The sequence below is a fragment of the Bubalus kerabau genome, chromosome 21 (assembly GCF_029407905.1).
Source record: "Bubalus kerabau isolate K-KA32 ecotype Philippines breed swamp buffalo chromosome 21, PCC_UOA_SB_1v2, whole genome shotgun sequence".
In the NCBI taxonomy this organism is placed as follows: domain Eukaryota; kingdom Metazoa; phylum Chordata; class Mammalia; order Artiodactyla; family Bovidae; genus Bubalus; species Bubalus kerabau.
In genome coordinates this window covers 35,421,035-35,447,812 of record NC_073644.1, presented here as the reverse complement: position 1 = coordinate 35,447,812, position 26,778 = coordinate 35,421,035, and the positions used below count along the sequence as shown (strand labels likewise).

The window sequence follows — 26,778 nt, the reverse complement described above, 5'->3', positions numbered from 1 at the left end:
TTTTTGGACAACTCAGAGCATGTTTTCTTCCCTGCTGCAAAGATAATACTCTGTCCCCACTGAGGGTGAGGCCGTGAGGTCTGTTGCTCGAATAGAGGAGGACAATGAGACATGGCAGAACAAAATACCCATTAGGGACTCAGGGCTATGTGAGATGAAAAGACGTAAGATGGGACACGTGGCTCCTGACCCTGAGCCCAGAGAGCGAGGTAGGTCCAGGGAACAATGAGAACGGGTAGTGACAAGTGGGATGCTAGGAAAACGGCCCCCAGCAGGCACCAAGCCAAGCACCAACGTGCACAGCGGCCAAGTCAAAGTAAACTCGGCAGTGCGGGCAGAAGGAAGGTCAAATGCTGGTCCCCAGAGCTGCTCCAAGCCCCCACGTGTCACTCAAGACCCTGTGGCCACACCCAAGGAGTGTGTCCAAGGTGAACCAGCAAGCCTAGGCCATGTGTCGGATGGAAGATTCGAGAGAGGGTCAGGGTGACACGAAGCCAGCAAGAGCCAAGGTGAGACTCCTGAGGCAGCCGAGGAGCACATCTGTGCTTGTGATAAACTGAAACACCTGCGTGTGACTCCCTGTGTGTTTTACCTTAACTACAGGATGCGCTAGGAAGAGAGGCTGCAGAGGAACCAAAGGCAGTACACACAGAGAAAGGCTCGCCTTCACACTTAAAGGCCACCTTAAAAAAAAAGGCCACCTTAATGAGATGGGCTTCCCAGGTTGATGCTAAGGATAAAGAAACCGCCTGCCAATGCAGGAGACAAAAGAGACCTGGGTTTAATCGCTGGGTCAGGAAGATAGTCTGGAGAAGGAAATGGCAATCCACTCCAGTACTCTTGCCTGGGAAATCCCATGGACAGAGGAGCCTGGTGGGCCACAGACCATGGGGTCACAAAAAGATTGGCACGACTAAAGCAACTTAGCACACTGAGATGGGAAAGAACATAGGTGAGAGGCTCTGGGAGGCCAATCATTTAAAAAAAAAAAAAAGCCACTGTAATGGAGGGACCCGAAGACTAACATTTAGTCCTCCAAACTCCCAGAAGGAGAAGGCGCTTGTTGAAATATCTGAGCCAATTTAAAAAATAAATTCTATGCACACCTGAGTTTAATATATTTGTAACCGTGCTACACAAGACACGCTGTGATTTGGTGGCTGCTACTTACTCACCCCTCCTATCTGCAAAATCCCTGCCATCGAGGCTGCTTCTCACTTCCAAGACGTTGGCATGTGACCTTTCTTCTGCCTTGAGCCCTTTTCTTCTCTATTTTTACCTGGTTACGTCTATGCACTCTTCATATATCACCTTTGGATGATTTCCTCCAAGAAACTAATCCTTCAATTTCTAGTTACATACTTCTTATATATCCCATGATACTCCACATGTCATAGCTCCCATACTTTGTACATATTGTACAATAAAGACTAGTCTGAGCTAGTAATCTACTAATCTCAGTGAGGGAAGGATCCTGTGTGACAGTATTTTAAGGTACTTCACATGATCCTGGGCATAGAGTAAACACTCAAAACTGCTGCTTCAACTGCAATGTCTTTAAGAAGAAGAAACTGTCATAGCATGCATCCTGTGGGCTCATCTCATTAAGATGGCCTTTTTTTTAAGGTGGCCTTTAAGGTTCATAGCAGGTCTTTAAGGCCTTGTACTTCATAAGGTTTAGGATCCATGGCAATTTTAAGACTGGATCTCAAGTTTGGGGGAGAACGGATACATGTCTATGTATGGTTGAGTCCCTTTGCTGTCCACCTGAAACTATCACAACATTATGAATGGGCTATGCTCCAATATACAATAAAGAGTTAAGAAAAGAAAGACTGGCACTCAATTTCTCTTACTTAGAGGGGAGTAGAAGAGTACCCACTCTTACAGGGCTTCTTCCTAGGATAAGAGATGGAAATTTATGGCAGGCAAGTTCAAAAGGATTAGCGCTAAATAAATGATAAAGTAGTGAATACGTGTGTGTGAAGTTAGTCGCTCAGTCGTGTCCGACTCCTTGCAACCCCATGGACTATGGCCCACCAGGCTCCTCTGTCGATGGCATTCCCCAGGCAAATATACTGGAGTGGGTTGCCATTTCCTTCTCCAGAGCATCTTTCCAACCCAGAGACTGAACCCAAATCCTCTGCATTGGCAGGCAGATTTTTACCACTGAGCCATCTAGTGCATATTCACAAGAAAAAGTGAAAAAATACATTCAAGGCTTACCTTTGCAGTTAATGTCAGCAATTACTTCTTTGCTTTCCATGATTTCTAACAGCTGTCTTACTTCTTCAGCGTTACCGTTTCTGGCATGATGGAGAAGCTGTTGTTCTGCGTCTGTACTCATTTCTAGATTTAAAAAATAGTAACACTGCTATTAATCTAAGAACACATATTAGCTTTTGGATGTTCTGTCAACAGATAAAGGGGAAAACATATTGTAGCTAATAAGACAGACAAAAGGAATAATTAAACAAATCAGCTGCAGGGTCAAAATTTGACCTTGAGACTCTGTGCCCTGTGTATTATTACTGAAGCCTCAGCTTCCTTACCTGCAAAATACAATCAACTTCATGACCTGAGTAAGATTGTGTCTATGAAAACTAACTGTCAAAGTATTTTGTAAATAGTTATTAGTAGAACATTAACAACCTTATGTCTATAAAGTTAAAATATGGCAATTCATCAGTTCATATAGAATTATCAAAAGACTGAAATGATCTAAATGAACACATTGGAAACTTGTGAGAAAATAAATTACAGATAAGGATCCTGGAGCCACCATACTTATCAATAAACTCTCATTTTCTTATCAAGCCTCAAGACAACTATAGAGGAAAACAACCAAATTTAAAGCATTTGTCCCAGAAAAAATAGAAATTTCTTTCATTAATAATCATCTGGGCTTCCCCCATGGCTCAGAAGGTGAAGAAATACACCTGCAGTAAAGGAGATGTGGGTTCGATCCCTGGATTGGGAAGATCCCCTGATTGGGAAGATCCCCTGGGGAAGGGCATGGCAACCCATTCCAGTACTCTTGCCAGGAAAATCCCATGGATAGAGGAGCCTGGCTGGCTGCAATCCATGGGGTCGCAAGGAGTTGGACATGACTGAAGTAACTGAGCACAATAATCAGTTAAAGGCAAATAGATCAAGCACAATGGTATGTTTTGCCTACCTCATTCGCACAAATAAAAGAAGTAAACACACCAAATGCTGGCATGAACAGAAAATGTGCAGTCCAGTAAACTGTTAATATTATGCATATTATATATAACTTGCACACAAGGTATTATACACGTTATACACACAAGGTATTGCACACATGTGCTGCAGAGGGAGGAAGAGACAACAAACTGCCAAGATGAAATAATTTCAAAATACGCCAATACCCAGGGAGGATGCCAGGAGATGGCCAAGTAAGAAGCTCCAGGACCTGTCTTTCCACCTGCACAACAAGTGCGCTTGCAGAACCTGTCTGATGTAACTACTGTGGAACTCTGGAGCCTACTGAAGACGTGCAACTGCCAGGGAAGACTTGGAAGGTAACTGCGGTGATTTCAGCTCTTAGCAGAGCAGCGGTTCCCCATCCTTCAGACACTCAGCAGGCATCTGTACACATGCTCCTGGAGCAGCCTGCTGCAGTCAAGGTTGGCAAAAAGGACCCTGTGCTCCAAATACTGGGGAGCTAGGCTCTGATCACTGATTGCTGCTTTTGATCACAGACGTGCAGACAAACAAGTGGGCAGCCACTGTTGCTGCATCTGGCCCCTTGTTGCAAGTCTTTCCAGTGGGCTGGAATGCCAGGAGATTTAAACAGCTAGCACCCTTTTGCCCCCCATTCATTTTTCCATCTTCCCCCTAAATTTCCCCTTAATTTTCCTCTAGTAAAAACTAGGACATTTACAACCAAATGCATATGTGGGGGATATTACAACGTGACTGCTCATTCCCACCCAAAAGCCCAAAAGACATGAGACAACCTTAAGTTTATACCTCAGGCTGGCCTTCAGCACAGAGGCAATCTACATCAAAACAAAAAAAATAGCAAACCCTGGGGAAGAGGGTGTATCTGATTTTTAGAGTTATCGCATTAGATTCAAATGTCCAGTTTTCAGCAGTGCTGTTCCCTCCCAAAAAGACACAAATCACACAAAGAAATAGGAAAGCAGGGCCCACTCAAAGGAAAAAAACAAGTCAACAGAAACTGTCGCTGAAGAAGAATTGATGGCAGATATACCAGACAAAGATTTTAAAACAACAGTCTTAAAAATGATTAAGAACTAAAGGAAGAAGCAGAGAAAGTCAAGATGTATAAACAAAATGGAAATAAAGATAGAAAACCTAAAATGAAGCCAAAAAGACATTTTGCAGCTTAAAAGTGCAGTCACTAAAGTGAAAATTTGACTCGAGGGATTCAAAAGCAGATTTGAGCAGGAAGAATCAGTGAACTTGAAGACACGACAACAGAAATTAATAACTCTGAGGACCAGAAACAAAAAAGATTGAAGAAAAGTGACCCCAACTTAGGAGATCTGTAGGACACCAACAAGCAAACCAACACAGGAATCACAGGTGTCCCAGAAGGGAGAAGGAGGTAGAGCATTTGAAGAAATAATGGCTAAAAACTTCCCAAATTTGGTCAAAGACATGAACATAAATATTCAAGAAGTCAAGGAACACCAAGATGAAATCGGAGATATATACTCACACTTTCAAAAAAACAGCATTTTGAAAGCAAGCCAAGAGAAAAGCAAAACGTCACACAAGGGATCCTCGATAAGATGATCATATTTCTCGTGAGAAACTCTGAAGGCCAGAAGGCAGTGGGTAAAGAGTGAAATACTCAGGAGTTAAGTGTGTGCCTGGCTTGGATCCTAACCATCCTTGGACTGTCTGGGCTTTGTGCCAGTCACGCTTCTGCTTGTCTGTGTTCTGCTGCCTGATCGGCTGTGGGTCCCATGTCCCTCCTTGCAAGTCTTCTGCGTCCACCCATTCCTGAGAACTAGAGCCGGGCCTCCATGTGCTCAGAAGAACAGGAAGAGCAGCCTGTTTACCTCACAGACTCCTGCTGGCCAGGGGCCCAGAACCTGGTCCCTTTAGAGCGTACCAGATAACCCCTCAGCGCCCAGAATTCACTCACATCCGCTTGAAAGGGCTCTTATAAACCCTCAGGGAAGACAAACTCAGACTCTAACCCAGGGACTGATTTCAGAGAATATCTTCCTAGGAGATGTCATCTAGCAGTCACCATAATGTCCTTTCTTCTCAACAGATTGTTGATCAGCATTTACACTAACCACCCTAAATCACCTCCGCTTCATTTATAGTGCATGCCTATTAACACTCCATTAGTCATTTAAAAAGCTTTATACTTATATTCACTGCAGCCCTATTTATAAAGCAAAAATGTTAATGTCCATTAGTAAAGGTTTGTTCACAAAACTGAATACTATAAAATCATCAACAAGGTTATAAAAGGAATTTCTAAAACCATGGCACTGCAATGTCATCAAGTCAGACAGATTTAATGTAACAATCTTTGTATATGTTTTACAAATTCACAGAAAAAGAAAAATACATTAGGATGATAACAGTGGTTACTTCTTAGAGTGAAATTATGAATGGCTTTGATTGTCTTTTGACAGTTATGCTTTCTGAACTCCCTACAATATAACAGCATTTAATCCGTGTAAGAAAAGTTACTGAAGATATAAAGCAAAAAATCTTGTCAAATTAAATGGACATTTCATCATAGGTGATTTTTTTATATATATTTTAGCGAGACAAATACATTTTATAAGAAGTGACAATCTACTTTTGCTGGCATAAGAGATGGCACAAAAAAAATGTTCATTTAATATTTTTTTCCTGCTTTTCAAGAATGAATCAAAGAACACTTGAAGTATCTTCAGAACATACTAGAAGTTGTTTAATGTTACCTTGGGTTCTTACTACACTGGGTTTACAGAAAAAAAAGTTGTAGTTTTAAGTTTTTCAACTTGTGTATAATAAATATGAAAAGGGTACAGTCAAGTCTATTATTTAACAGTCCACAGTAATATAATATTCATATATTCAATAATATCATATTCACCACAACAGTTACTGATAAGCGCTGAAACTGAGATTAAGAATTATTCAAAGGTTTGGGAATTCCCTGGTGGTCCAGCGGTTAGGACTGCTGGGGCCTAAGTTCAATCCCTGGTCAGGGAACGAAGATCCTGAAAGTCAAGCGGCATGGTCAAAAAAAAAAAAATTATTCAAAGGTTGCAAAGTACCCACTAAGGACAGAAACTGCTACAGGCACTGGAGGTATCATACAGTCCCTGCCCTCCAGACAGGGCACACATGCGCCCGGTCACACGAACGTGCGCCGAGTACAGTAATGAGCAAGGGACAGTGGCTGTCAGAGGACAAAGGGGGTGACTAGCCCTTTACCTGCATTTAGTGAAGGAAGGAACCACAGAGAAAGTGAAATTCAAGCTGGGACTTGAAGACTGAGGAGGTCGCCAAGACCAGCAGGACAAAGGTTTCTGCCCCAGCTGGACAACTGTTACACCAGGAACTGTCTTGGGTGAAGATGTGATTCCATTTGGTCGTGGTGAGTTTGAGATTCCTGTGGGAAAAAGAGAGGGAGATGTCTGGTAAGCAACCAGCTTATACCAGCCTGAGCACAAGAAAACAGTTCTAGGGGAGAAGTACAATAGTCAGTACATTAGTGTTCATGAAAACCATGGGGGTAAAACAGGACCTCTTACTGAAAGAAGACCAAGAGTGAAGGGAAAGGAGGCCAGCAACTATGATGTAGCAAGAAAGATCTAAGCATGGATGGGGGGCGGGGGTGGGGTGGTACCAGAAGAGGGTGGGAGTGTCAACCAAGAGAGGAGAGGGTTTCCGGGGGTTAGAAGGTGTGAAATGTCAAAGGAAGAGCAGGAACAAGGCCTGAAAACGCAGCTGGTTTGGCAAGGAGAAGGTGAATTCAAGAATATTTCAAGTAGAAATGACAGACCCGCAAACAGACGGGGGTAAACTGAGGAGTAAAAGTGGAACGATGGGGAGAGAGTGCGGCGAACTCCTTTAGAGAGACTTTGTTTGAAGGGCTGGTGATAAGTTCCGTTTTCAGATTTTTAGATACCTGGGCATGTTCATAGCTGTGGGGCTAGAGCCAGGAGAGAGGAAAAGCTTGAAAGGCAGGAGAAAGAATGAAGATGAGAAAGATCCTAGAAGAGCCTGAAGTAGGTGGATGAAAAGCCCAAGGGGAGGATTAGCCTTGAAGAGAGGAAACCCACACTAAGCCGGCTGGGGTTAGGGGTTAAGGGGCCAGTGGGGGCTGGGTAGATAGAGCTCCTTTCTGACAACTTCCTGAGACACAGATTCTTAAGTACCTTAATAGGTGAGAGTAGTCTTAGTATGTGGAGAAGGCAATGGCACCCCACTCCAGTACTCTTGCCTGGAAAATCCCATGGATGGAGGAGCCTGGTAGGCTGCAGTCCATGGGGCCGCTAGGGTCGGACACGACTGAGCGACTTCACTTTCACTTTTCACTTTCATGCATTGGAGAAGGAAATGGCAACCCACTCCAGTGTTCTTGCCTGGAGAATCCCAGGGACGGGAAGCCTGGTGGGCTGCCGTCTATGGGGTCGCACAGAGTCAGACACGACTGAAGCAACATAGCAGCAGCAGTCTTAGTATGAGACAGGACAGCTGCTGACAGTGGGCTTGTGGGGGAGGGGGTCACCTCTCCTTTTCAAAACAATTTACCACCACATCCATTGAAACTAGCCGCTCTGTCCAAAGGCTGCTGCTGCTGCTGCTAAGTCACTTCAGTCGTGTCAGACTCTGTGCGACCCCATAGACGTCAGCCCACCAGGCTCCCCCATCCCTGGGATTCTCCAGGCAAGAACACTGGAGTGGGTTGCCATTTCCTTCTCCAATGCATGAAAGTGAAAAAGTGAAAGTGAAGTCACTCAGTCGTGTCTGACTCTTAGCGACCCCATGGACTGCAGCCTACCAGGCTCCTCCATCCATGGGATTTTCCAGGCAAGATTACTGGAGTGGGGTGCCATTGCCTTCTCCAGTCCAAAGGCTAAGCAGACTCAAAGGTTTGCAACTGTTAACACTTGGCTTGGGACACAGTCAAATAAGCAAGACCTTGAGGATAAATCCCAAAATGCAAGCAGGCATTTCAACACTGCTCCTTTCTAAACTTCTGTTACTTTGGAAAGGAATGGTGAGGGGTGGCGGGGTGGGGAGATCGGAGAGGGGGCTGACAGGCTGACACTTTTTCCTTCTCCCTTAGTGGCTCTAACACCAAATCAGAGCAGCACAGCTCCAAAAATATCTGTAATTTAAAGACCAAGCAAACTTCTTAAAATGATAACAGTACTATTTAATTAGCGCAGTAAAACATGATCGTTATGTTCCTTTCTGCTATGCCGCAAAGGAACTATCATATTCCAAACCAAGACATAAAAATATTTGTATTTTTTCTTAATCCAAGAACCACTATAAGGCAAAGTCTGCCGCTATCTATGCATACCTGAAGATGCCGAATTCAATACATCTGTAGTAGCTAAAACTTCACTCAGGTTGGCATCTAGGTAGCCAGCATGGGCCAGGAAGTGTCCACCGTGAAGTCCACAAGGAGCTGCAGTTTGCTCACCACCACTAGGCCAGCATCCCTTTCCCTTTCTCTTCTGTCACTGCATTACTCTCAATAAACACTTCACTGAGGGCGGACCACGGTACAGGCACCGTTTTATTAGGTGGTGATACACCAATGAATAAAACCAGGCCTTGCATTAGGATAACTTTATGTTTTATCTATGTATTTTTATATTTAAAAATATAAAAATCCATGTTTTATCTATATATTTTTATGCTGTTTTATCTATATATTTTTATATTTTATGTTTTATCTATATAAAACAAATTTATCTATGTATATTTTAATATATAGTACATATTAAATATATATAATATTTATATATATTTGGGGGCAGGCACCACACTGCAAGGCTTGCAGGATCTTAGTTCCCCAACCAGAGCTTGAACTTGGGCCATGGCACTGAAAATGCAGAGTCCTAACCACAGGACCACCAGGGAATTCCTGATAACATATGTTATAGAAAAGTCAACTGTACAAATAAATTACTATCCACATTTCTCGCAGTCTAACTTGCCATCTCCACTCCCAACTTCAACTAGTTCCCCTTAGTAAGCCTTCACAGCACCTCATGTTTGCCACAAACATCAGTCTGTAGGTGCTCGTGTGGTCATTTCTTTGTTCTCCCCACACTACACTAGAAACTTAATTAGAAAAAGGGCCCCAAGTCTATTATGTGTCCCCACTATATTTATCCCTAGTATCCAGCAAGGCACCTAGAACACAGCAAGCAACCAAACATTGAATGGATGGATGAATGGATGAACGTGGACTTAGTTTTTCAATATCAAAGCAATCAAGATAGACTGATAGGAAGGTCTAAAAGTAACGTGTTTATTTAAGTGGTACACTTTCATCCAGTGATCAAAAAATGAAGGTTTTTCACCCTTATATGCCACAAAATACTAAAATCACAGCAAAAAAGGAAGATCTTTTAAAGTATACATTCCAGGATTATTGAGGATGATCACTGCTAATTTGATATTAATACATCTCTAACTTATGAATAATTTGTGGTTAACAGTTAACAAATAGAAGAGGGGAAAGTGCAAACAGTGACAGATTTTATTTTCTTTGGCTCCAAAATCACTGTAGCCCATGACTGAGCCATGAGATTAAAAGACCTTTGCTCTTTGGAAAGAAAACTATGACAAACCTATTAGAAAGCAGAGATATCACTTTGCCCACAAAGGTCCACATAGTCAAAGTTATGGTTTTTCCAATGGTCATGTATGGATGTGACAGTTGGACCATAAAGAAGACTGAGTGCAGAAGAACTGATGCTTTCAAATTCTGGCACTGAAAAAGACCCTTGAGAGCCCTTGGACTTCAAGGGGATCAAACCAGTCAATCCTAAAGGAAATCAGTCCTGAATATTCATTGGAACGACGGATACTTTGGCCACCTGATGTGAAGAGCTGACTCACTGGAAAAGACCCTGATGATGGGAAAAACTGAAGGCAGGAAGAGAAGGGGGTACCAGAGAACGAGATGGGTGGATAGCATCAACATCACTCATGACTCAATGGACGTGAATTGGACAAAACTCCAGGAGATAGTAAAGGACAGGGAGGCCTGGGGTACTGCAGTCCATGGGGTCACAGAGTCGGACACAACTTAGTGACTGAACAACAACAGTTAACTTTAGAAAAAATACAAAAATCAAAGAATCCAAATTCAAATGTTGAATAGATGTTAAAAAATATTCTTTGGACTCATGAGAGTTTATTTCAGAAAAGCACTGTCTCTGATGTTTAAGCCAAAAGAAGGACAAGTAAACCCTTAGTGCATCTTATGAGACTAGATTTTGAACAACATTCTATCACACATAGTATAGGTATCTTTCAGTATCACTTTGTGGATGTTTTCAGCCATTCTTTTCACATACATGCAGCTCCAAACTCTTGTTTTTAAGATTAATTAACGAGATTTTAAGGCCAAGAGACTGTTCAAGAAAATAGACAAAAACATCTTAAGCTTCAAAAACTGGGAGATGAGAGGCCACTTTGCCTTGACTTCCCTCCTCCAAGGTTCACTGGGGAAGACAAGCTTCTAATTCTGAATTATTTTGTGGAAAGCAAATTTACATTTTGCTGTTGTATAAACACTGTGAGTGAAGTGACAGTTGCTCAGTTGTGTCTGACTCTTTGCGACCCCATGGACAATACAGTCCATGAAATTCTCTAGGCCAGAATACTGGAATGGGAAGCCTTTCTCTTCTCCAGGGGATCTTCCCAACCCAGGGATCAAACCCAGGTCTCCTGCATTTCAGGCGGATTCTTTACCAGCTGAGTCACAAGGGAAGCCTGTACATTACTTAATTAAACTGGTTCCTATACTTGATATCGGAGAAGGCAATGGCACCCCACTCCAGTACTCTTGCCTGGAAAATCCCATGGATGGAGGAGCCTGGTAGGCTGCAGTCCATGAGGTCGAGAATAGTCCGATACGACTGAGCGACTTCACTTTCACTTTTCACTTTCATGCATTGGAGAAGGAAATGGCAACCCACTCCAGTGTTCTTGCCTGGAGAATCCCAGGGACGGGGACGCCTGGTGGGCTGCCGTCTATGGGGTCGCACAGAGTCAGACACGACTGAAGTGTAACTTAGCAGTAGCAGCATACTTGATATACGCCACTAAATCTCCATTAATTATAGTGGATAAATTGTGGCCCTAACAACTTTGAAATCTTGGCAGAGAAACCCTAAAACTGTAACTTAAAGGGCAATCAACTCATTCAATTCAGTCAGAGGTCTGTTATGTTACAAACTGAATGTCTATTTTTCTTTACTATTCCAGCTGAACTTTTACAGAATCAAAAAAGAAAATTCCTAGAGAAATCAAAGACAGTAAAGTTCAATAATCAGATCCAATTCACTCAAGTACCAGAAATTCAAAATATTAAATGATGTGCTTTGGGATTTCCCTGGCAGTCCAGTGGATAAGACCTCTGTGCTCCCAGTGCAGAGGGGCTTGTGTTCAATCCCTGGCTGGGGAAACTAAGCTTCCACATGCCACATGGTGCAATCTTAAAAGAATAAAAAAAAAATTACCTGTCTTTTAAAAGAGTTCTTAAAGGTGTCTGAAGTTAAAATTCAAAGACATCCAAGGCTAATTTTATTAGATCACAAATATAGCAATGTTTAACGGGACATCATAAAATATCAGGAAAGCTTGGTGATGCTCAAAAACTTAAACATAAAATTACCGGATGATCTAGCAATTCCACTTCTCTGAGTGTACGCCCAAAAGAACTCAAGGGACTCTTGAAAGAGATATCTGTTCATGATCACAGAAATGTTCTTCACGACAGCCAAGAGGTGGAAGTTGTCCAAGTGCCCCCTGGCAGATGAATGGATAAGCAAAATGTACTACATACGTACAATGGACTATTATTCAGCCTTAAAAAGGAATGAAATCCTGAAACGTGCCACAATAACGATGAAGCCAGAACACATTATTTGAAATAAGCCAGACACCAAAGGACAAATATGTGACTCCACTTATATAAGATATTTGGAGCAGACAAATTCATGTAGCCAAAAACTGAAATGGTGGAGAACAGAAGCTGGAAGAGAAGAAAATGGAGAGTTAGTGTTTAATGGGTACAGAGCTTCCATTTGGGATAAGAAAGTTCTAGAGACGGACAGAGACAGTGGCTACTGTATATTTTAAAATGGCTAAAAAGATTTTATGTTCTATGTAATTTACAATTTAAAAAAATGAGGAAGCATCTGAAATGAGTCTAACAAGTGCCAAATAGCTTTTGTACTAGTAAAAAGTCAAAGGAAGCCAACTATTCAAAACACCTTATGATTATGTTGTGATTATTTTTAAAATTCTCAGATATTGATTTTATGCTTCCTAATACATTAAAATATTTGAATTATACTGTATACTAAGAATTTGAATAGTGAGAAAAATTAAATATTTATGAATATATTTTACAAACCAAGTCTTTAAAACCAAAAAAAACCAAAAAACAAAAAAAAACCCCAGCGTGCTCAGCACTGTATTCCAAAGTACTCAACTGCTTAATGGTATATTTTTCCCCCGATATTTTTCCAATACTATATTTTAATATAAGGAAAATATTAAAAATCAAAGTGACTATGTAAAAACATGACAACAAAAATAAAATAGCTTTGCTCACCTGGAAAATCCCATGGACAGAGGAGCCTGGTAGGCTGAGGTCCATGGGGTCGCTAGAGTCGGACACGAGTGAGTGACTTCACTTTCACTTTTCCTTTCATGCATTGGAGAAGGAAATGGCAACCCACTCCAGTGTTCTTGCCTGGAGAATCCCAGGGACGGGGGAGCCTGATGGGTTGCCGTCTATGGGGTCACACAGAGTCGGACATGACTGAAGCAACTTAGCAGCAGCAGCTATCAATCTTATTAGTTCCTAGCAAGTAATCATTAAGTTCTTTTATATTATATATCCAAGGTATGTGTGTGTATATACCTATTTGTACACAGGTGTATACAAACATATATGTATAAAACTATGACATTTCTGCTAACACAAATAATTAAATGCATTTTTGCTTGTTTTAGAAATTTAGCCTTGGTAGACAGATTCATGGAGAAGGCAATGGCACCCCCACTCCAGTACTCTTGCTTGGAAAATCCCATGGACAGAGGAACCTGGCGGGCTGCAGTCCATGGGGTCGCTAAGAGTCAGACACAACTGAGCGACTTCACTTTCACTTTTCACTTTCATGCATTGGAGAAGGAAATGGCAACCCACTCCAGTGTTCTTGCCTGGAGAATCCCAGGGACGGGGGAGCCTGGTGGGCTGCCATCTATGGGGTCGCACAGAGTCAGACACGACTGAAGCAACTTAGCAGCAGCAGCAGACAGATTCATATTTAATCTAATACCGCTTTTAGAGAAGAAGAAACTGAAAAGCACAAAGGGTACTTGCTAAGGGTATGACTTTACCAGCCACAACCAGAATTTAGAACTTCTAGTCAAGGGGTGAAATATTATTAATGCTATATATTTCATAAAACTCAATTCAGCCTCTAAAATTAAAGGTCCCTGATCCTAGTTATTGTTCACATGTGTGAACACCAAGGAAGCTGAGTCTGAATTTTAGCTTAATCCTCTCATTTTAAGAAGCTTTACTCATTGAAATAAGATATCCAAGATATGGCAATTTAAGGAAAACGTCAGCAAATTTTAAAGTCATTTTAGGAAGCACCTGCCTCTTTCTTTTAAAAATATGAAATTAAGTTAAAAATCACTTTATTTTTAATTCAGTGAAACTTTCTCACTAACTTCAACAGGACTCTGTACCCAGATCAACAGCATCATCCTTTTTGCAGGAGAAATGAGAGACATCTGGCTATAATTGTAGTATGTCTTACTACAGTTTGTAAGCCACTGAAATCAATATAAAATGCCTATACCAAATTATATTTGACCTATTTACATTATCTTCTCTTATTCATATTCATTACATACCCATACTGACTTGGATGCCATACAGATATAATAAAAGAATAATCCTTCTTGCTATGATTTTATCTTCCTTCAGTTGAAAATGCTAATGTTTAAAAGAACCGGTAAAAATAAGTTTCCCTGCTTTATGAAACTGTTTAAACCTGAAATTGCTATGCATTTTCTCTGCTTTTACAACCAAGAACTAACCCTTACATTCATCCCTGATTTGAATCTGAACTTCATAGATTCTAAAAACTATTAACTATAGTGTCAAAATAGGTTGGACCCATAGAAGTCCACAAATTAGATGAATATAGTTTTATATAACAATAATATTCACCAAAAGAAGGCTGATCAACTATCACGTTCTAATGATAAAATTCCTTATATGTCAGATAAAGTGTATTTAAATGTATCCTATTTCCACATTTGAAAATTATCTTCCAAACCCTAATGAAATATATTGCAGTACTGATCAGTTACCCACTATATGACCAGAACTTTTTCTTTAAAGGAAAACTTTAACCAAAGTAAAAATGTGGTTACTTTTCATTGTCACATGCTAGGAAACTGTACAGTTAAAGGCCACTTTCACTGTAGAGCACAGTAATTCCCTGTTTGCTGGTTGATGAATATAGTGACTCAGATAGAGGGACCTACTTCATCCTCTTTAAGCGTTTAAAAAGTATTTCTTATACTTGCCTACGTTATTAGTGAAAGAGGACATGGAAGTGAGAAAACCCTACATTTCTAGGGATCAAGAACATTCTATAAGATAATTATATGATATGATCACCAATATATTCTGTACAAAACGCACGAAAGTATCTTTTCTGAGCCCTTATTAATGACTTCTGGAAAGATCCGAATAAGCTTGTTGCTAATTATACTGCTAACACCTGTCCTTTTTTAGGACCTGGAAAGAATTTACAAATCAATTAAGTTCTAATTACCACCAGACTTGGCTTATTAACCACTTCAAATTTTTTTTTACATGCCCTGGCTTTCTCCCCCATATGTTATTAGTTAAGATTTCTACTTTCTCCTGACTACTTTTCTCAGTGAATACACATAATGTACAAAAGCTCAGCTCCTTGTAATAGCAAGAGGTAAGAAACTGTCAAAGCATGAAGATTGATATATTATGATTAAATACAGATGTGTCTAGGTAAAATAAAACCACATGAAGAAAAATTTTATTTTGTTAAATAGACACTGCATCATGTTATCATGCAAAAGAAACTGGCTGCATTTTTCTACCTAGTTGCTGGTTCCAAACAAGCATCATTTCCCTTTGCTTTGGGGAAAGAGTGGAAAAAGCAATGTTTTACAGAAATAACATTTAGCTGCTCTGAATTACAGGTGTAAGTGCTGTGCAAATAATACCTGCAAGGCTGAGAGCCTCCAGAGACAAGGATCAGCCACCCCACAACCTTTTACCCAGGAAAAAGGAGATATTCAACAAGTGTCATCTGATAAACAGGCCCTGGCAAAACCCTACACTAATTCACAACTGCTTCAGATAAATCTATTCAACTTGCAGCAGTTAACTCCTGTTTTGCATATCAGTTGCTCAAGGCTAGAAGAAAAAGATACTTTCTAAAAAGGAACCATTACTGACAGTTTTCTCCCCTTTCTCCGCCCACAGATTGTAGTAGGTAGAGCTCCTAGAGTAGAACTAGGGGATGAAAAGAGGGTGGATTTTGTAACTATTCTGTAATTAACACAGAGACCTTTAAAATTTCAGCAGGGGGATCCAGAAATTATACCTACTACTCACTGCAAAAAATGTCCTTGCATCAGAGTCAGAACCCGAACACTCCTAAGCCATCAAAACAAATCGAAGTATTTTTCAAATTCTGAAATAAGAGGTGAAGACATTCCGAACTCTAAACCCAGAATGCATCAATTACAATATTACCATATGGCTGAGATTGTCAAGAAAAATACATCTCTGATTCTACCCACAAACACCTAATCACTAAATTTGCAACATTCTAACAGTCTAGTTTAACTTAATATCACATGCCAACGGTTCACTTCACTATCTGCATAAAGCTAAGACTTTCACAACTAACATTAACTACATCAAGGCAACCCTTTTCAACGCCTCCTGCCAAACACCAGGGCCACCGGGTAAATAAATCTCTGTTTCTATTCGGTTCAGTCGGTCAGTAGTGTCTGACTTTTTGCGACCCCGTGGACTACAGCATTGTTTCTATTAGGCAGCTGCAATCTTTCATACTGTTTCTGATCTCCTTTGATGGTCTTTGGTGCTAGTGGGAACTGACCACGAGGCACACAGCGAGAAGGGTCACGTGAACAGCTCGTGACTTCCACTGTAATCAACCCTCCTCAGGATAGTAGGACACTCAAAGTTGGGATGCACACATCCAAGTACCTAGAAAGCACGCAGCTGATGACTTCTCAGGGAATGCACGAGACACCGGGACGAAGTCCTAGCACCCAGAGTGGCAACGCAACAAATGCCAACGTCTTACTACTTGCAACAACTTCCCCGCAGCACCGGAGCAGCTAGGGACTTCGGGGCGGTCGAGGTCTGGGTCCGAGCCCGGTACCTCCAGACCCAGACCATCCTCGGAGACTTGCCCTCACTCCCCACCACGCGCGGACAGACCTCCCCCAGCACCATGCAGGGAAGAGCCCGCTTGCCCTGAAGCCGGCCTAGGAAACTGACCTACGCGGTCACCCGGGTTCCAGATCTCCCGGGGTGGGGACCACAATCGCAGGCTGCCCGCCTCACGCCCAGGAGGCGGCCGTCACCTGGCTCGCACTCCCGGAAGACTCGCGGCCCCGCGGATCGTCGGTCTCGGGGATCCCGGCGCCCGGCGGAGCGCGAGGCCGCTTGGCACCACTCCGCGAAGTGGCACCGCCCCTCCGCTCGACCAGCCCCGCGAGCGCGCGCGCGCGCTCTGGTTTTATTTACGCCCTGCCCGGGCACCACGTGACCGGCGCGGGGGCCGTGTAGCGCGCTCGGCCCACGGCCCCGCCCCCGGATGGTACGCCCCGCCCCCAGCACGCTCCAGTCCCGCCCGGATCGCCGAGGATGGTTCCAGGAATTGCCAACTGCTGTCAGGAGGAACAAGGACTTCACGCTTCTTCCACATGCCCCGCCCCAAGAGAAGTACGGACCCTACTTCGAGGACACCCAGGAGCTGTGGCACGGAAAGGAAGCCCTCCAAGCCAAAGCAAATATATTTATAAATACTCAATACATTACCTAGCTGCCCAGGTTTTTTCTTTTCTGCTTTGGTTGCGACTTTACTCGTGGGAACTTAATCGGCAGTGTAAATTAGCTGCACCTCTCTTTTCACATGTCACAGGATGATCTTTAAATGCTATACAGGTGTAAACATCTAAGATGAATATGAGTAAGGTATGCTTAAAGAGAGATTTAAGTTTTCCTTCACTTCGTCCCCCCATCACACACCTTTCATAGAGTCCATCTCTACGGACTCGCACAACAGGTCTAGCCAGAGTAGTTAACACATAGTCTATTATGTGAACGTACACACTCTAGTGTAATTACACCTTTTAAAAATTTGCATAGCTGAAAAAGACGAAGTTACGAGCATACGAAAAAATTTTCAACTGTCTTGTATTTTCCAGTGTATTTAATGAACATGTTCTTCTGTAATGAACATTAATAAGCAGGGATCATATTTAAGGGACATAGGTTTTCAGTTCAGTCTAGAAACCTGGTTGAGGACCTATTGCACTTGTCTGTGATACATGATGTGTCAGATCTCTTAGAATGTTTCTGGAGAACACAAGAAACCTTGCTTATATGTCCTAGGCTAGCATCATCTTTTCTTAGTGAAAAAGGCACTGGAAGAGCACAATCCTTCAAGGGTGAATTGTGTGGTAACTAAGGCAGTCATATTTGCCTCACAAGGAAACTTCAGAGCTTATTTTCTAAGAATACTGAATTACCTTCACAGCCAAAACAAAAATTGACTACCTGAATAAATTATCCACATTATTTCACAAAAGCCTTAATTCTCACTAACATGATTTAATTGCCTAAATTCACTACTCATTTCTTTTTTCAGTTCACGAAATGGAGTTTGTAAACATCCTAGCCAATAGGAGGATGAAAGTAACGAGGTAATCACCATGACTACCAATAAAAAGTTCTAATCTTGGTAAGATCACTCCTTGTACATATTTTTACAGGTGTCTCTTTGATATATATGTAGACAATCTTTAGGAAAAGGTATCTCTTTGGCATTTTTATTTCTGACTGCTAAGTCACTTCAGTTGTGTCCGACTCTGTGTGACCCCATAGACGGCAGCCCACCAGGCTTCCCCGTCCCTGGGATTCTCCAGGCAAGAACACTGGAGTGGGTTGCCATTTCCTTCTCCAGTGCATGAAAGTGGAAAGTGAAAGTGAAGTCGCTCAGTCATGTCCACTCTTAGCAACCCCATGGACTGCAGCCTACCAGGCTCCTCCATCCATGGGATTTTCCAGGCAAGAGTACTGGAGTGGGGTGCCATTGCCTTTCCCATTAGTATACATATAAACACATCAAGGGTGTAACAATTCTTATTGTAAAGCACTACTGTCCAATGCAACTTTCTTCAATGATAGAAATGTTCTATTAATATAATTCTACCCTGTCCAATACAGTAGCCACCAGCCACATATGCCTGCTGAGCTCTTGAACTTTGGCTAGTGTGATTAAAGAATTGAGTTTTATGTAATTTTAATTTAAATAGCCACCATGTGGCTGGTGGTGGTTTAGTTGCTAAGTCGTGTCTGACTCTTACAATCCCATGGTCTGTAGCCTGACAGGCTCCTCTGTCCGTGGGATTTTCCAGGCGAGAATAATCGAGTGGATTGCCAATTCCTTCTCCAGGGGATCTTTCCAACCCAGGAATCAAACCCAGGTCTTCTGCATTGCAGGCAGATTCTTTACCAACTGAGCTATGAGGGAAGCCCACTTCCTCATGTGGCTACCATGTGGCCAGCAGCAACCATAACGGATAGTGCTATTCTATAACAACAAAGAATTACTATATTGCCCCCAACTGTATCATACTCTATTTTGAGAAGTGTTTGATAGACACAGAACATCTGGAAACAATTAATAAACTCTTCTGAGCTTGTGAACAGGTAGATATTTTAACTTTGCAGATGGAGCATGTTAAAGTTACTGTGTCACCTTTTATCTACAATGAATGTAACTAGGGCAGAATTGGTAGCTCTGGGTGAATAGAAAAGGGATTTGGGAGAAACTAACTCTTTGCCCTGCCATTCCCAGGACTGCCTGACCCAACTGGAAAGTTAACCATCTTCAGATCACAATGTGCTTCATCAGAATTACCCATGGCCTAGTTCAGACCGGATCCACTTAGGGTTCTTTCGTTGCTTGTTTCAGATAATTTCGTCATCCTCAGTGGCAAAGTCATGTCCATCTATTTGCGACCCCATGGACTGTAGTCCACGAGGCTTCTCTGTCCATGGGCTTTTCCCGGCAAGAATACTGGAGCGGGTGGCCATTCCCTTCTCCACGGGATCTTCCAACCCAGGAACTGAGCCTGCGTCTCTTATGTTTCTTGCATTGGCAGGCGGATTCTTTTACCACTGAGTCATCTGGGAAGCCCAGGAGCCCACAACTACTACTGCCTACCCCATATCCCAGCGTTTCCCACCAGAATAAGATTCCCTCTAGATGATAGTACCCGATGTTTGTGTCCCTGCAGTTTTGTCTTAAGCCTGAAATGCCCCAGAATGCACTTCGCAAACTGCATGTTTTAAAAACACTCCCCTGGTGCCCGTGTGATTTTGAAGTGCTGCAGAAGGCACACTAAAGGCTTATTAAGGCTTATTAAAAGGAGGGTTTTATGGACTGAGACTTTGGGGAGGGCTTTGGGTAATTATAGTCTGGAATGCTGAAAAATAGGTCAGATGTCATGAGGCAAATCCAGATAAACTGTTGAGTTGGGTGAAATTAACCATCCTCTATACCTACATATTAAGTACTTTGTAGTTATTATTAACCCAATACCATCAAGGCTATGATGTCATTGTTTTTTATCTCTTTAAAGCTGTCTAAATTTTTTTGTCATTTGTACCATACACTCAGATTTTTTAATAACTGAAATGAGTTGGTACATTTTCAGATATTAAATTATTTTTATCTAAACTTAATTCTGTACCTGTCCCTCTTTTGCCAGGTATGTGACACACAGGTGTCTAATCAACTGCCTCCTCAATGACTGATTCTGCTGGGTCCCCACACAAAAAGTTTAGGAAGGTCTCCTCTATCTATAGTTCCTTGATTGCTAGCAACAAGCACTGACACCAGCTAACCTAAGCAAATAGGGAATGTTTTGCACAGTATCAAATCAACAGCTGAAAATCTGGCCCAGCCAGGACAGGACTAGGGCCCTTCCAGGGATCTGGGTAGGAAGGACTAGTCTATAGGTTTTCTAGGTTGTTCCTACCAGGAAAGAATAAACTCCATTTATTTTTGTTTTCCTATCGTTTTGTTTTCCTCTTCAGAAGAGGCAAACTTGAGAGAGAAACAGAGAGACGCTTTTTGGTATACAGGGCAGAGCACCTTGGCTGACAATCCCACGAAACTACCTTCCATAAGAGTAGTAGTGCCCCCACTGACCCACCCATGCGCACGCACACGCTAGTGAGGTCCAGTGCTGTTACCAGAAGGAGCAATAAATTATGAGCAACCACAATCACAAAAATTACAAAAATTATTACAGTCTCTTTTTGTTTTTCAATCAAGCCCTTCCCTTCATAGCTTTTCCCATAAGGCATGGGCTCCTTGGACAATATTTTCAGCTCCACATTTAGCCCTTTGCTGTCTTCATCATGAGCACACCCCTGCTTTTCCATCCATAGTTGTCTGGTCAAGCAGTGTGCCTGACAATTACACTAACCCCTTCCTGGAAGCCTCAGAAAGTCTGCCTTGCCCACAGCCCCTTTGAGGGCTTCGTTACACAGCCTCTGATTCCTGGCTCAGTGGAATGTGCAGGGGCGGGACCTGACAAACAGCACCTTTCTTCAGGCTTACCAAAAGTCTGCAGACCTGCTCTGCCCAACAGAAAAGATCTCTGCTGGGTAGTATTAAACTACGAGTATAAACTGTCTAGTATAAACCATCTCGATTCTCTGTGGGTCCATTTGACTGTGCAGTATACAAAGTACAGTGTTTAGGGCAGAAGCAGGAAAACATACAGAGGAAAGTGAAGGCAGAGAGAAAGCAGAAACCATGGGTGGTCAAGAAGGAGAGAAGAGAGGAGACTGGGAATCTCTGAGGCAGAGCAGAAAGAGATTGAGACCCCAGGGTGTGGAAACACCCGTGTCGGGCATGAAGGGTGAGGCTCCCTGCTGAGAAGGCCGTAACGACTGGCTGCAGCTGTGTCTCCACCCACCTGTCAGGGCAGCACAGATGTTTCTGCTTTTATCTCTATATATCGTTGCAGTAAATTCCTACACTTTTACACCTAATGTAACCTGTTTCTCTGTTCCTTGAACCCAGAAAGAGCCTCACACCGTGATGACCCCTTTCTTGCTCTCAGCTCTCCTGTTCTTGATCTCTAACAAACAATCCTGTCGATGCTGCCTTACAACAGCCACCTTTTGCTTCAAAGTCTCTGCAACTCTTTTGAAACTTCTAGAACACATCTCTTTTCCAGATCCCCAGTTACTCCCACTGTCCATTCCAGAGTCACCTGTCAACACCTGATGAGCGGCCATAGCATGCCACATGAGTCCACTTGGTGAAATCACAAAGATGGAAGAAAGGGGGTTTGATGGGCCAGCCTGGGGCCTGAATTGGGAGTACAGATCAGATTCCAGACTCCTGGATCTTAGATTTGGAAGAGTCAGCAGAAACCTACCAGCCCAACATCACACATAAAGCCAGATGGTCTTCAACCACATTGCAAAGAGGAATTTACCTGTCTGGAGCCCGGGAACTTCCTGGATCACCGCCTCACGTGCGTGCTAAGTCACTTCACTCGTATCCAACTCTTTGTGACCCTGTGGACTGTAGCCATCGGGGCTCCTCTGTGCAACTCAAACCACTCTCCTGGCTGAATTATCACTGGTAGAAGTTCCTCCTACAGAGGCAAATGCCCACTCCACACAGCTCTCACCAGGTATTCAATGTAAAGATGAATGGAATAAACGGTATTAGCCTTCCACAGGCTGTTATTTTAAAAAGTTAAAGAAGACTAGAGTGAGCTGCCTTGATTCTCTTTCCTGGGCTTACATTTCCAGAGGCTCCAGCCTGTGATCAGGCTCCAGTGGTTGTAGCATTCTGAAACCCAGTTTGTACTTTTATCTCTTAAAATTTAGCACCCAGGATTAAGCAAATCACATATGTTTCTATAAAACTAGAAACAGTAATCTTAGTACTATTATATCCACTTTGTGAAACTAAACTTTGCCTTTTTCCCAACTTCATTATCTTGACCTCTCCACTGCCCTCTGGTGGTGGTGATTTTTTTCTCAATTGATAGAGTTGGGAGAGAAAAGAGATCAGAGAAAGAATGGAGGTAGTGCAGAAAAAAAGAGTGATTACATTCATAAACAGATTCGTGGCCTCATGAAGTTTATAATCTAATTTTGGAAGCAAAGTATACAATGGAAACTAACAAAAAAAACATGACAACACTTATAACTGATAAAACAAATTCTAAAGAATTTGGGAAGACGAGATCAGTGAGGACTAGAACAAAGATGTATAGAAGTGGTGGTATATATGCTTTGCTTCAGCTTTAGATCAAAAATAGCAGGAAATGGGAAATGAGTACCTTCAACACAATAAGTTTGAGAGATGCAGCAAGAAACTGAAGATATGAGAATTTATTTGGGGCAAAAGCTTAGGGCTAGAAACAGATTTGTGAATCATGCTCAAATATCCATGATATTGTAGGATTACCAACAGAAAGAAGATTAGAGTTATGACATACAAGGACTTATAAGAGCAGAGAACCTCTCATTCACCATCGATTAATTCGTGTCTTCATTAGTCAGTAAATACATATTAACCTAGTAACTGACATGATTTTGTGAGTGGATACATGTGCAAGGCACTGTTTCGGGCTGAGAGAGAAAAAGATAACTCTGAAACAGCCTTTCCTTCAAGAATTTAAGAACCTAGGGAAACAGATGAGGCAATGTAAGACTTATAAATCAGCAGGTGAATTAAGAGATAGAAAATAATAAGAACCATAAGAAAATTTCAGATAAAGGAGAAATAAGAGGAAGAAAGTTTCGTTTGCAAGCCGGAGCTATTAGTGAATGCTTTAGAGGAAAGATGGCTTTTAGAGTTAAGCCATTAATTCACCTGAAACTACCACAACATTGTTAATCAGCTATACCTTGATACAAAATAAAAAGTTTAAAGCTTGAAAAAAAAGTTCAGCCATTAATGGATAGGATTTGAGCATATGGAAATGCTGGAGAAGACTCTTGAGAGTCCTTTGGACTACAAGGAGATCGAATGAGTCAATCCTAAAGGAAATCAACTCTGAATATTCACTGGAAGGACTGATGCTGAAGCTGAAGCTCCAATACTTTGGCCACCTGATGGGAAGAACCAACTCACTGGAAAAGACTCTGATACTGGGGAAGACTAAAGGCAGGAGGAGAAGGGGATGACAGAGGATGAGATGGTTGGATGGCATCACTGATGCAATAGACATGAGTTTGAGCAAACTCTGGGAGATAGTGAAGGACCGGGAAGCCTGGTGTGCTGCAGTCCATGGGGTCACAAAGAGTCAGACATGACTGAGGAACTGAATGACAACAGAATTCAGGAATGTATACAACTTTTACTTAAGAACTCTTGGAAAAGAGGAGACATACTGCATGGAATATTTTTAAATGTACTGTCTCAGCCAAACCTAAAAAATAGAACAAATGGTTTTTAAGCAGATACGACTGTGAGCAAAACTGGCTAAGACGGGGTGGGCAACATAAACTAGTGCAGGACCTTACACGGTGCAGACCACAGTGAGACTCATGAGATGGACACTGGCTGGATTCAGTGTTGCCCAGCAATCCTTTGTCCTTCCTTGTTAGCGTTTCTGAGTGGAAACTGCAGGGGCAGGTAGTGGAAAGAACTTGGGGAGGCTCAAATGGAGGTGACAGGTAGACTCTGGTTCAGAGCTCAGAGGTGAGCTCTGAACCAGAGAACTACATCTGTGACCATCTGTGTCGAGGGGACGTGAGCATTGAGCTTTGCAGGAGATGGCTTAGGGACAAAGAACAGAGTGAGAAGATAAGGGGCCAGGACTGAGCTTCTTTTCCTGCTCTTCACTGCACTTTCTTTTCTCCTAAAATCCCTTCCCCGCCAGCTCCCCAGGACACCCTCAGCAGATGACTGTGCCACCCACTTTACCAAGGACAGCTTCCCTGGTGGCTTAGTGGTAAAGAACCCACCTGCCAATGCAGGAGACCCATGTTCGACCCCCTGGGTCAGGAAGATCCCCTGGGGAAGGAAATGGCAACCCACTCCAGTATTCTTGCCTGGAGAATCCCATGGACAGAGGAGCCTGGTGGGCTACCGTCCATGGGGTCGCAGAGACTCGGACACGACTGAGTGACTAACGTGTTCACTTGCACTCTTACCAAGGACACAGAACCATGAGTTGAGAACCCCCCGATCTTCTTACCACCAAACCAACATGCTTACCTGCAGTCACGCCTTTCTTACGTTTCCTCCTGTCAAAGGCCAGAACCCCGCTCAGTGTTGCCGAGCCCCCCTTCTCAGCAACCTTGTCCATCAACCCTCTCCTAGATCTTCCAACTCTCGAGATGAACCCACTCCACAAGGGTTGTCTAATTGCTGCCATCTTTTAAAAACCCTCCTCCAGAGGGTGGTACCCTGTCTCCCTCCTCCTTCAGAGTTTTTGTTGTTTAGTCACTCAGTTGTGTCCGACTCTTTGCAACCCCATGAACAGCAGCACACCAGGCTTCCCTGTCCTTCATTATCTCACAGAGCTTGCTCAAACTTATGTCCATTGAGTCAGTGATGCCATCCAAACATCTCATCTTCTGTCATCCCCTTCTCCTCCTGCATCAGGAATCTTTCCCAGCATCAGGGTCTTTTCCAATGAGTCAGCTTTTCCCATCAGTCGCCAAAGGATTGGAGCTTCAGCTTCAGCATCAATAACTCCTTTGGAGTTAAACTGCTTTAAAACTCAGTCTCCACTGGCTCTCACCATCTCCTCTGCACTCTATCATCTTCTCTCTGTAGTAGCTTCTGCTCCCACTACTCCACTGAAACTACTCCTGTTGGGAACCCCAAAGGCCTCCCTGTTGCAAAAGCCAATGAGCCCCTTAAGAGTCCTAACTTTAACTGATTCTTGGCCGCATCTGACACCAGTGACCACTTCCTGCCTCCTTGGAATGCTCTTCCCTCACTTTCTCTGAGCTCCTTCCCCGCAGTGTTGCAGGTTCTTCCTTAAACTCCCCTCTCCTCACACTCTCCGTAGAAGAGCTCCATGTCCCCATGGCTTCCTAACTCTCTGTCTGCTCATGTCTCACCTATCTGTAACACGGGTCCAAAAACCACTGCTGAACTTCTGACCATACACCTATGCGTCCAACTCAGCACAACTAAAAGTGCAGCTCCTCTCCCGCTTCCCTCCTGTTCCCATTCTCAGTGGCAAGCACTCTGGTCTCTCGTCCTTATTCTCCCCACCCTACCTTTTCTTCCACATGCAGCCCTAATCTATTCTTCACTCTGTAGTAAGAGGCTGTTTCCAAAATTTCAATCATATCAACTAATGCTCTTCCTTAGAACACTACTCTGCCTCTTCCTTGCTTCCTGCAATGTCACCATTCGGCTCTTGTCATTATATCTGTGGTAGTCTGCACTTCAAATCAAATTGCCAACATCCGTTGGATCATGGAAAAAGCTAGAGAATTCCGGAAAAACATATATTTCTCCTTCACTGACTATGCTAAAGCCTTTGAGTATGTCGATCACAACAAACTGTGGAAAATTCTTCAAGAGATGGAAATACCAGACCACCTTACCTGCCTTCTGCAAAACGTGTATGCAGGTCAGGCATCTACAGTTAGAAATGGACATGGAACAATGGTTCAAAATTGGGAGAGGGGTACCTCAAGGGTGTATATTGTCAGCCTGCTTATTTAATTATATGCAGAGTGCATCATGCAAAATGCTGGGCTGGATGAAGCACAAACTGGAATCAAGATTGTGGGGAGAAATATCAGTAACATCAGATATGCAGATGACACCACCCTAATGGCAGAAGGTGAAGAGGAACTAAAGAGTGTCTTGATGAAAGTGAAAGAGGAGAGTGAAAAAGCTGGCTTAAAATTCAACATTCGAAAAATGAAGGTTATGGCATCTGGTCCCATCACTTCATGGCAAAAAGATGGGGAAACAATGGAAACAGTGACAGAATTTATTTTCTTGGGCTCCAAAATCACTGTGGATGGTGACAGCAGCCATGAAATTAAAAGACTCTTGCTCCTTGGAAGAAAAGTTATGACAAACCTAGACAGCGTATTAAAAAGCAGAGACATTATCTTGCCTACAAAGGTCCTTATCATCAAAACTATGGTTTTTCCAGTAGTCATGTACAGATGTGAGAGCTGGACAATAAAAAAGGCTGAGTGCTGAAGAACTG

General features: G+C 42.7%; 1 protein-coding gene and 1 long non-coding RNA gene across 9 annotated transcripts in view; one reads left to right on the top strand and one right to left on the bottom strand.

Moving 5' to 3' along the window:
* The window catches only part of OSBPL1A (oxysterol binding protein like 1A), a 228,779-nt gene extending 211,725 nt beyond the window's left edge, over window positions 1–17,054 (bottom strand). For 2 of the 8 annotated variants that reach the window (XM_055559775.1, XM_055559780.1), the window contains exons 1-5: window positions 16,817–17,054; window positions 12,824–13,005; window positions 11,879–12,238; window positions 6,442–6,619; window positions 2,227–2,349 (exon numbers count right to left, since the gene is read on the bottom strand). In XM_055559775.1, the coding sequence (XP_055415750.1) occupies window positions 2,227–2,347 (121 nt within the window). In that variant the 5' untranslated portion in view covers window positions 2,348–2,349; window positions 6,442–6,619; window positions 11,879–12,238; window positions 12,824–13,005; window positions 16,817–17,054. Of the gene's footprint in view, window positions 1–2,226; window positions 2,350–6,441; window positions 6,620–11,878; window positions 12,239–12,823; window positions 13,076–16,816 lie in introns of all 8 variants that reach the window. The other 6 variants (XM_055559781.1, XM_055559782.1, XM_055559777.1 and 3 more) reach the window with 5 other exon arrangements.
* A 74-nt stretch (window positions 17,055–17,128) lies between these two features.
* On the top strand, window positions 17,129–21,418 carry LOC129636340 (uncharacterized). The gene is made up of 3 exons (XR_008706886.1): window positions 17,129–17,515; window positions 18,192–18,284; window positions 19,404–21,418. It is a non-coding gene; the product is annotated as an uncharacterized LOC129636340 (long non-coding RNA).
* The last annotated feature ends 5,360 nt before the right edge of the window (window positions 21,419–26,778 follow it).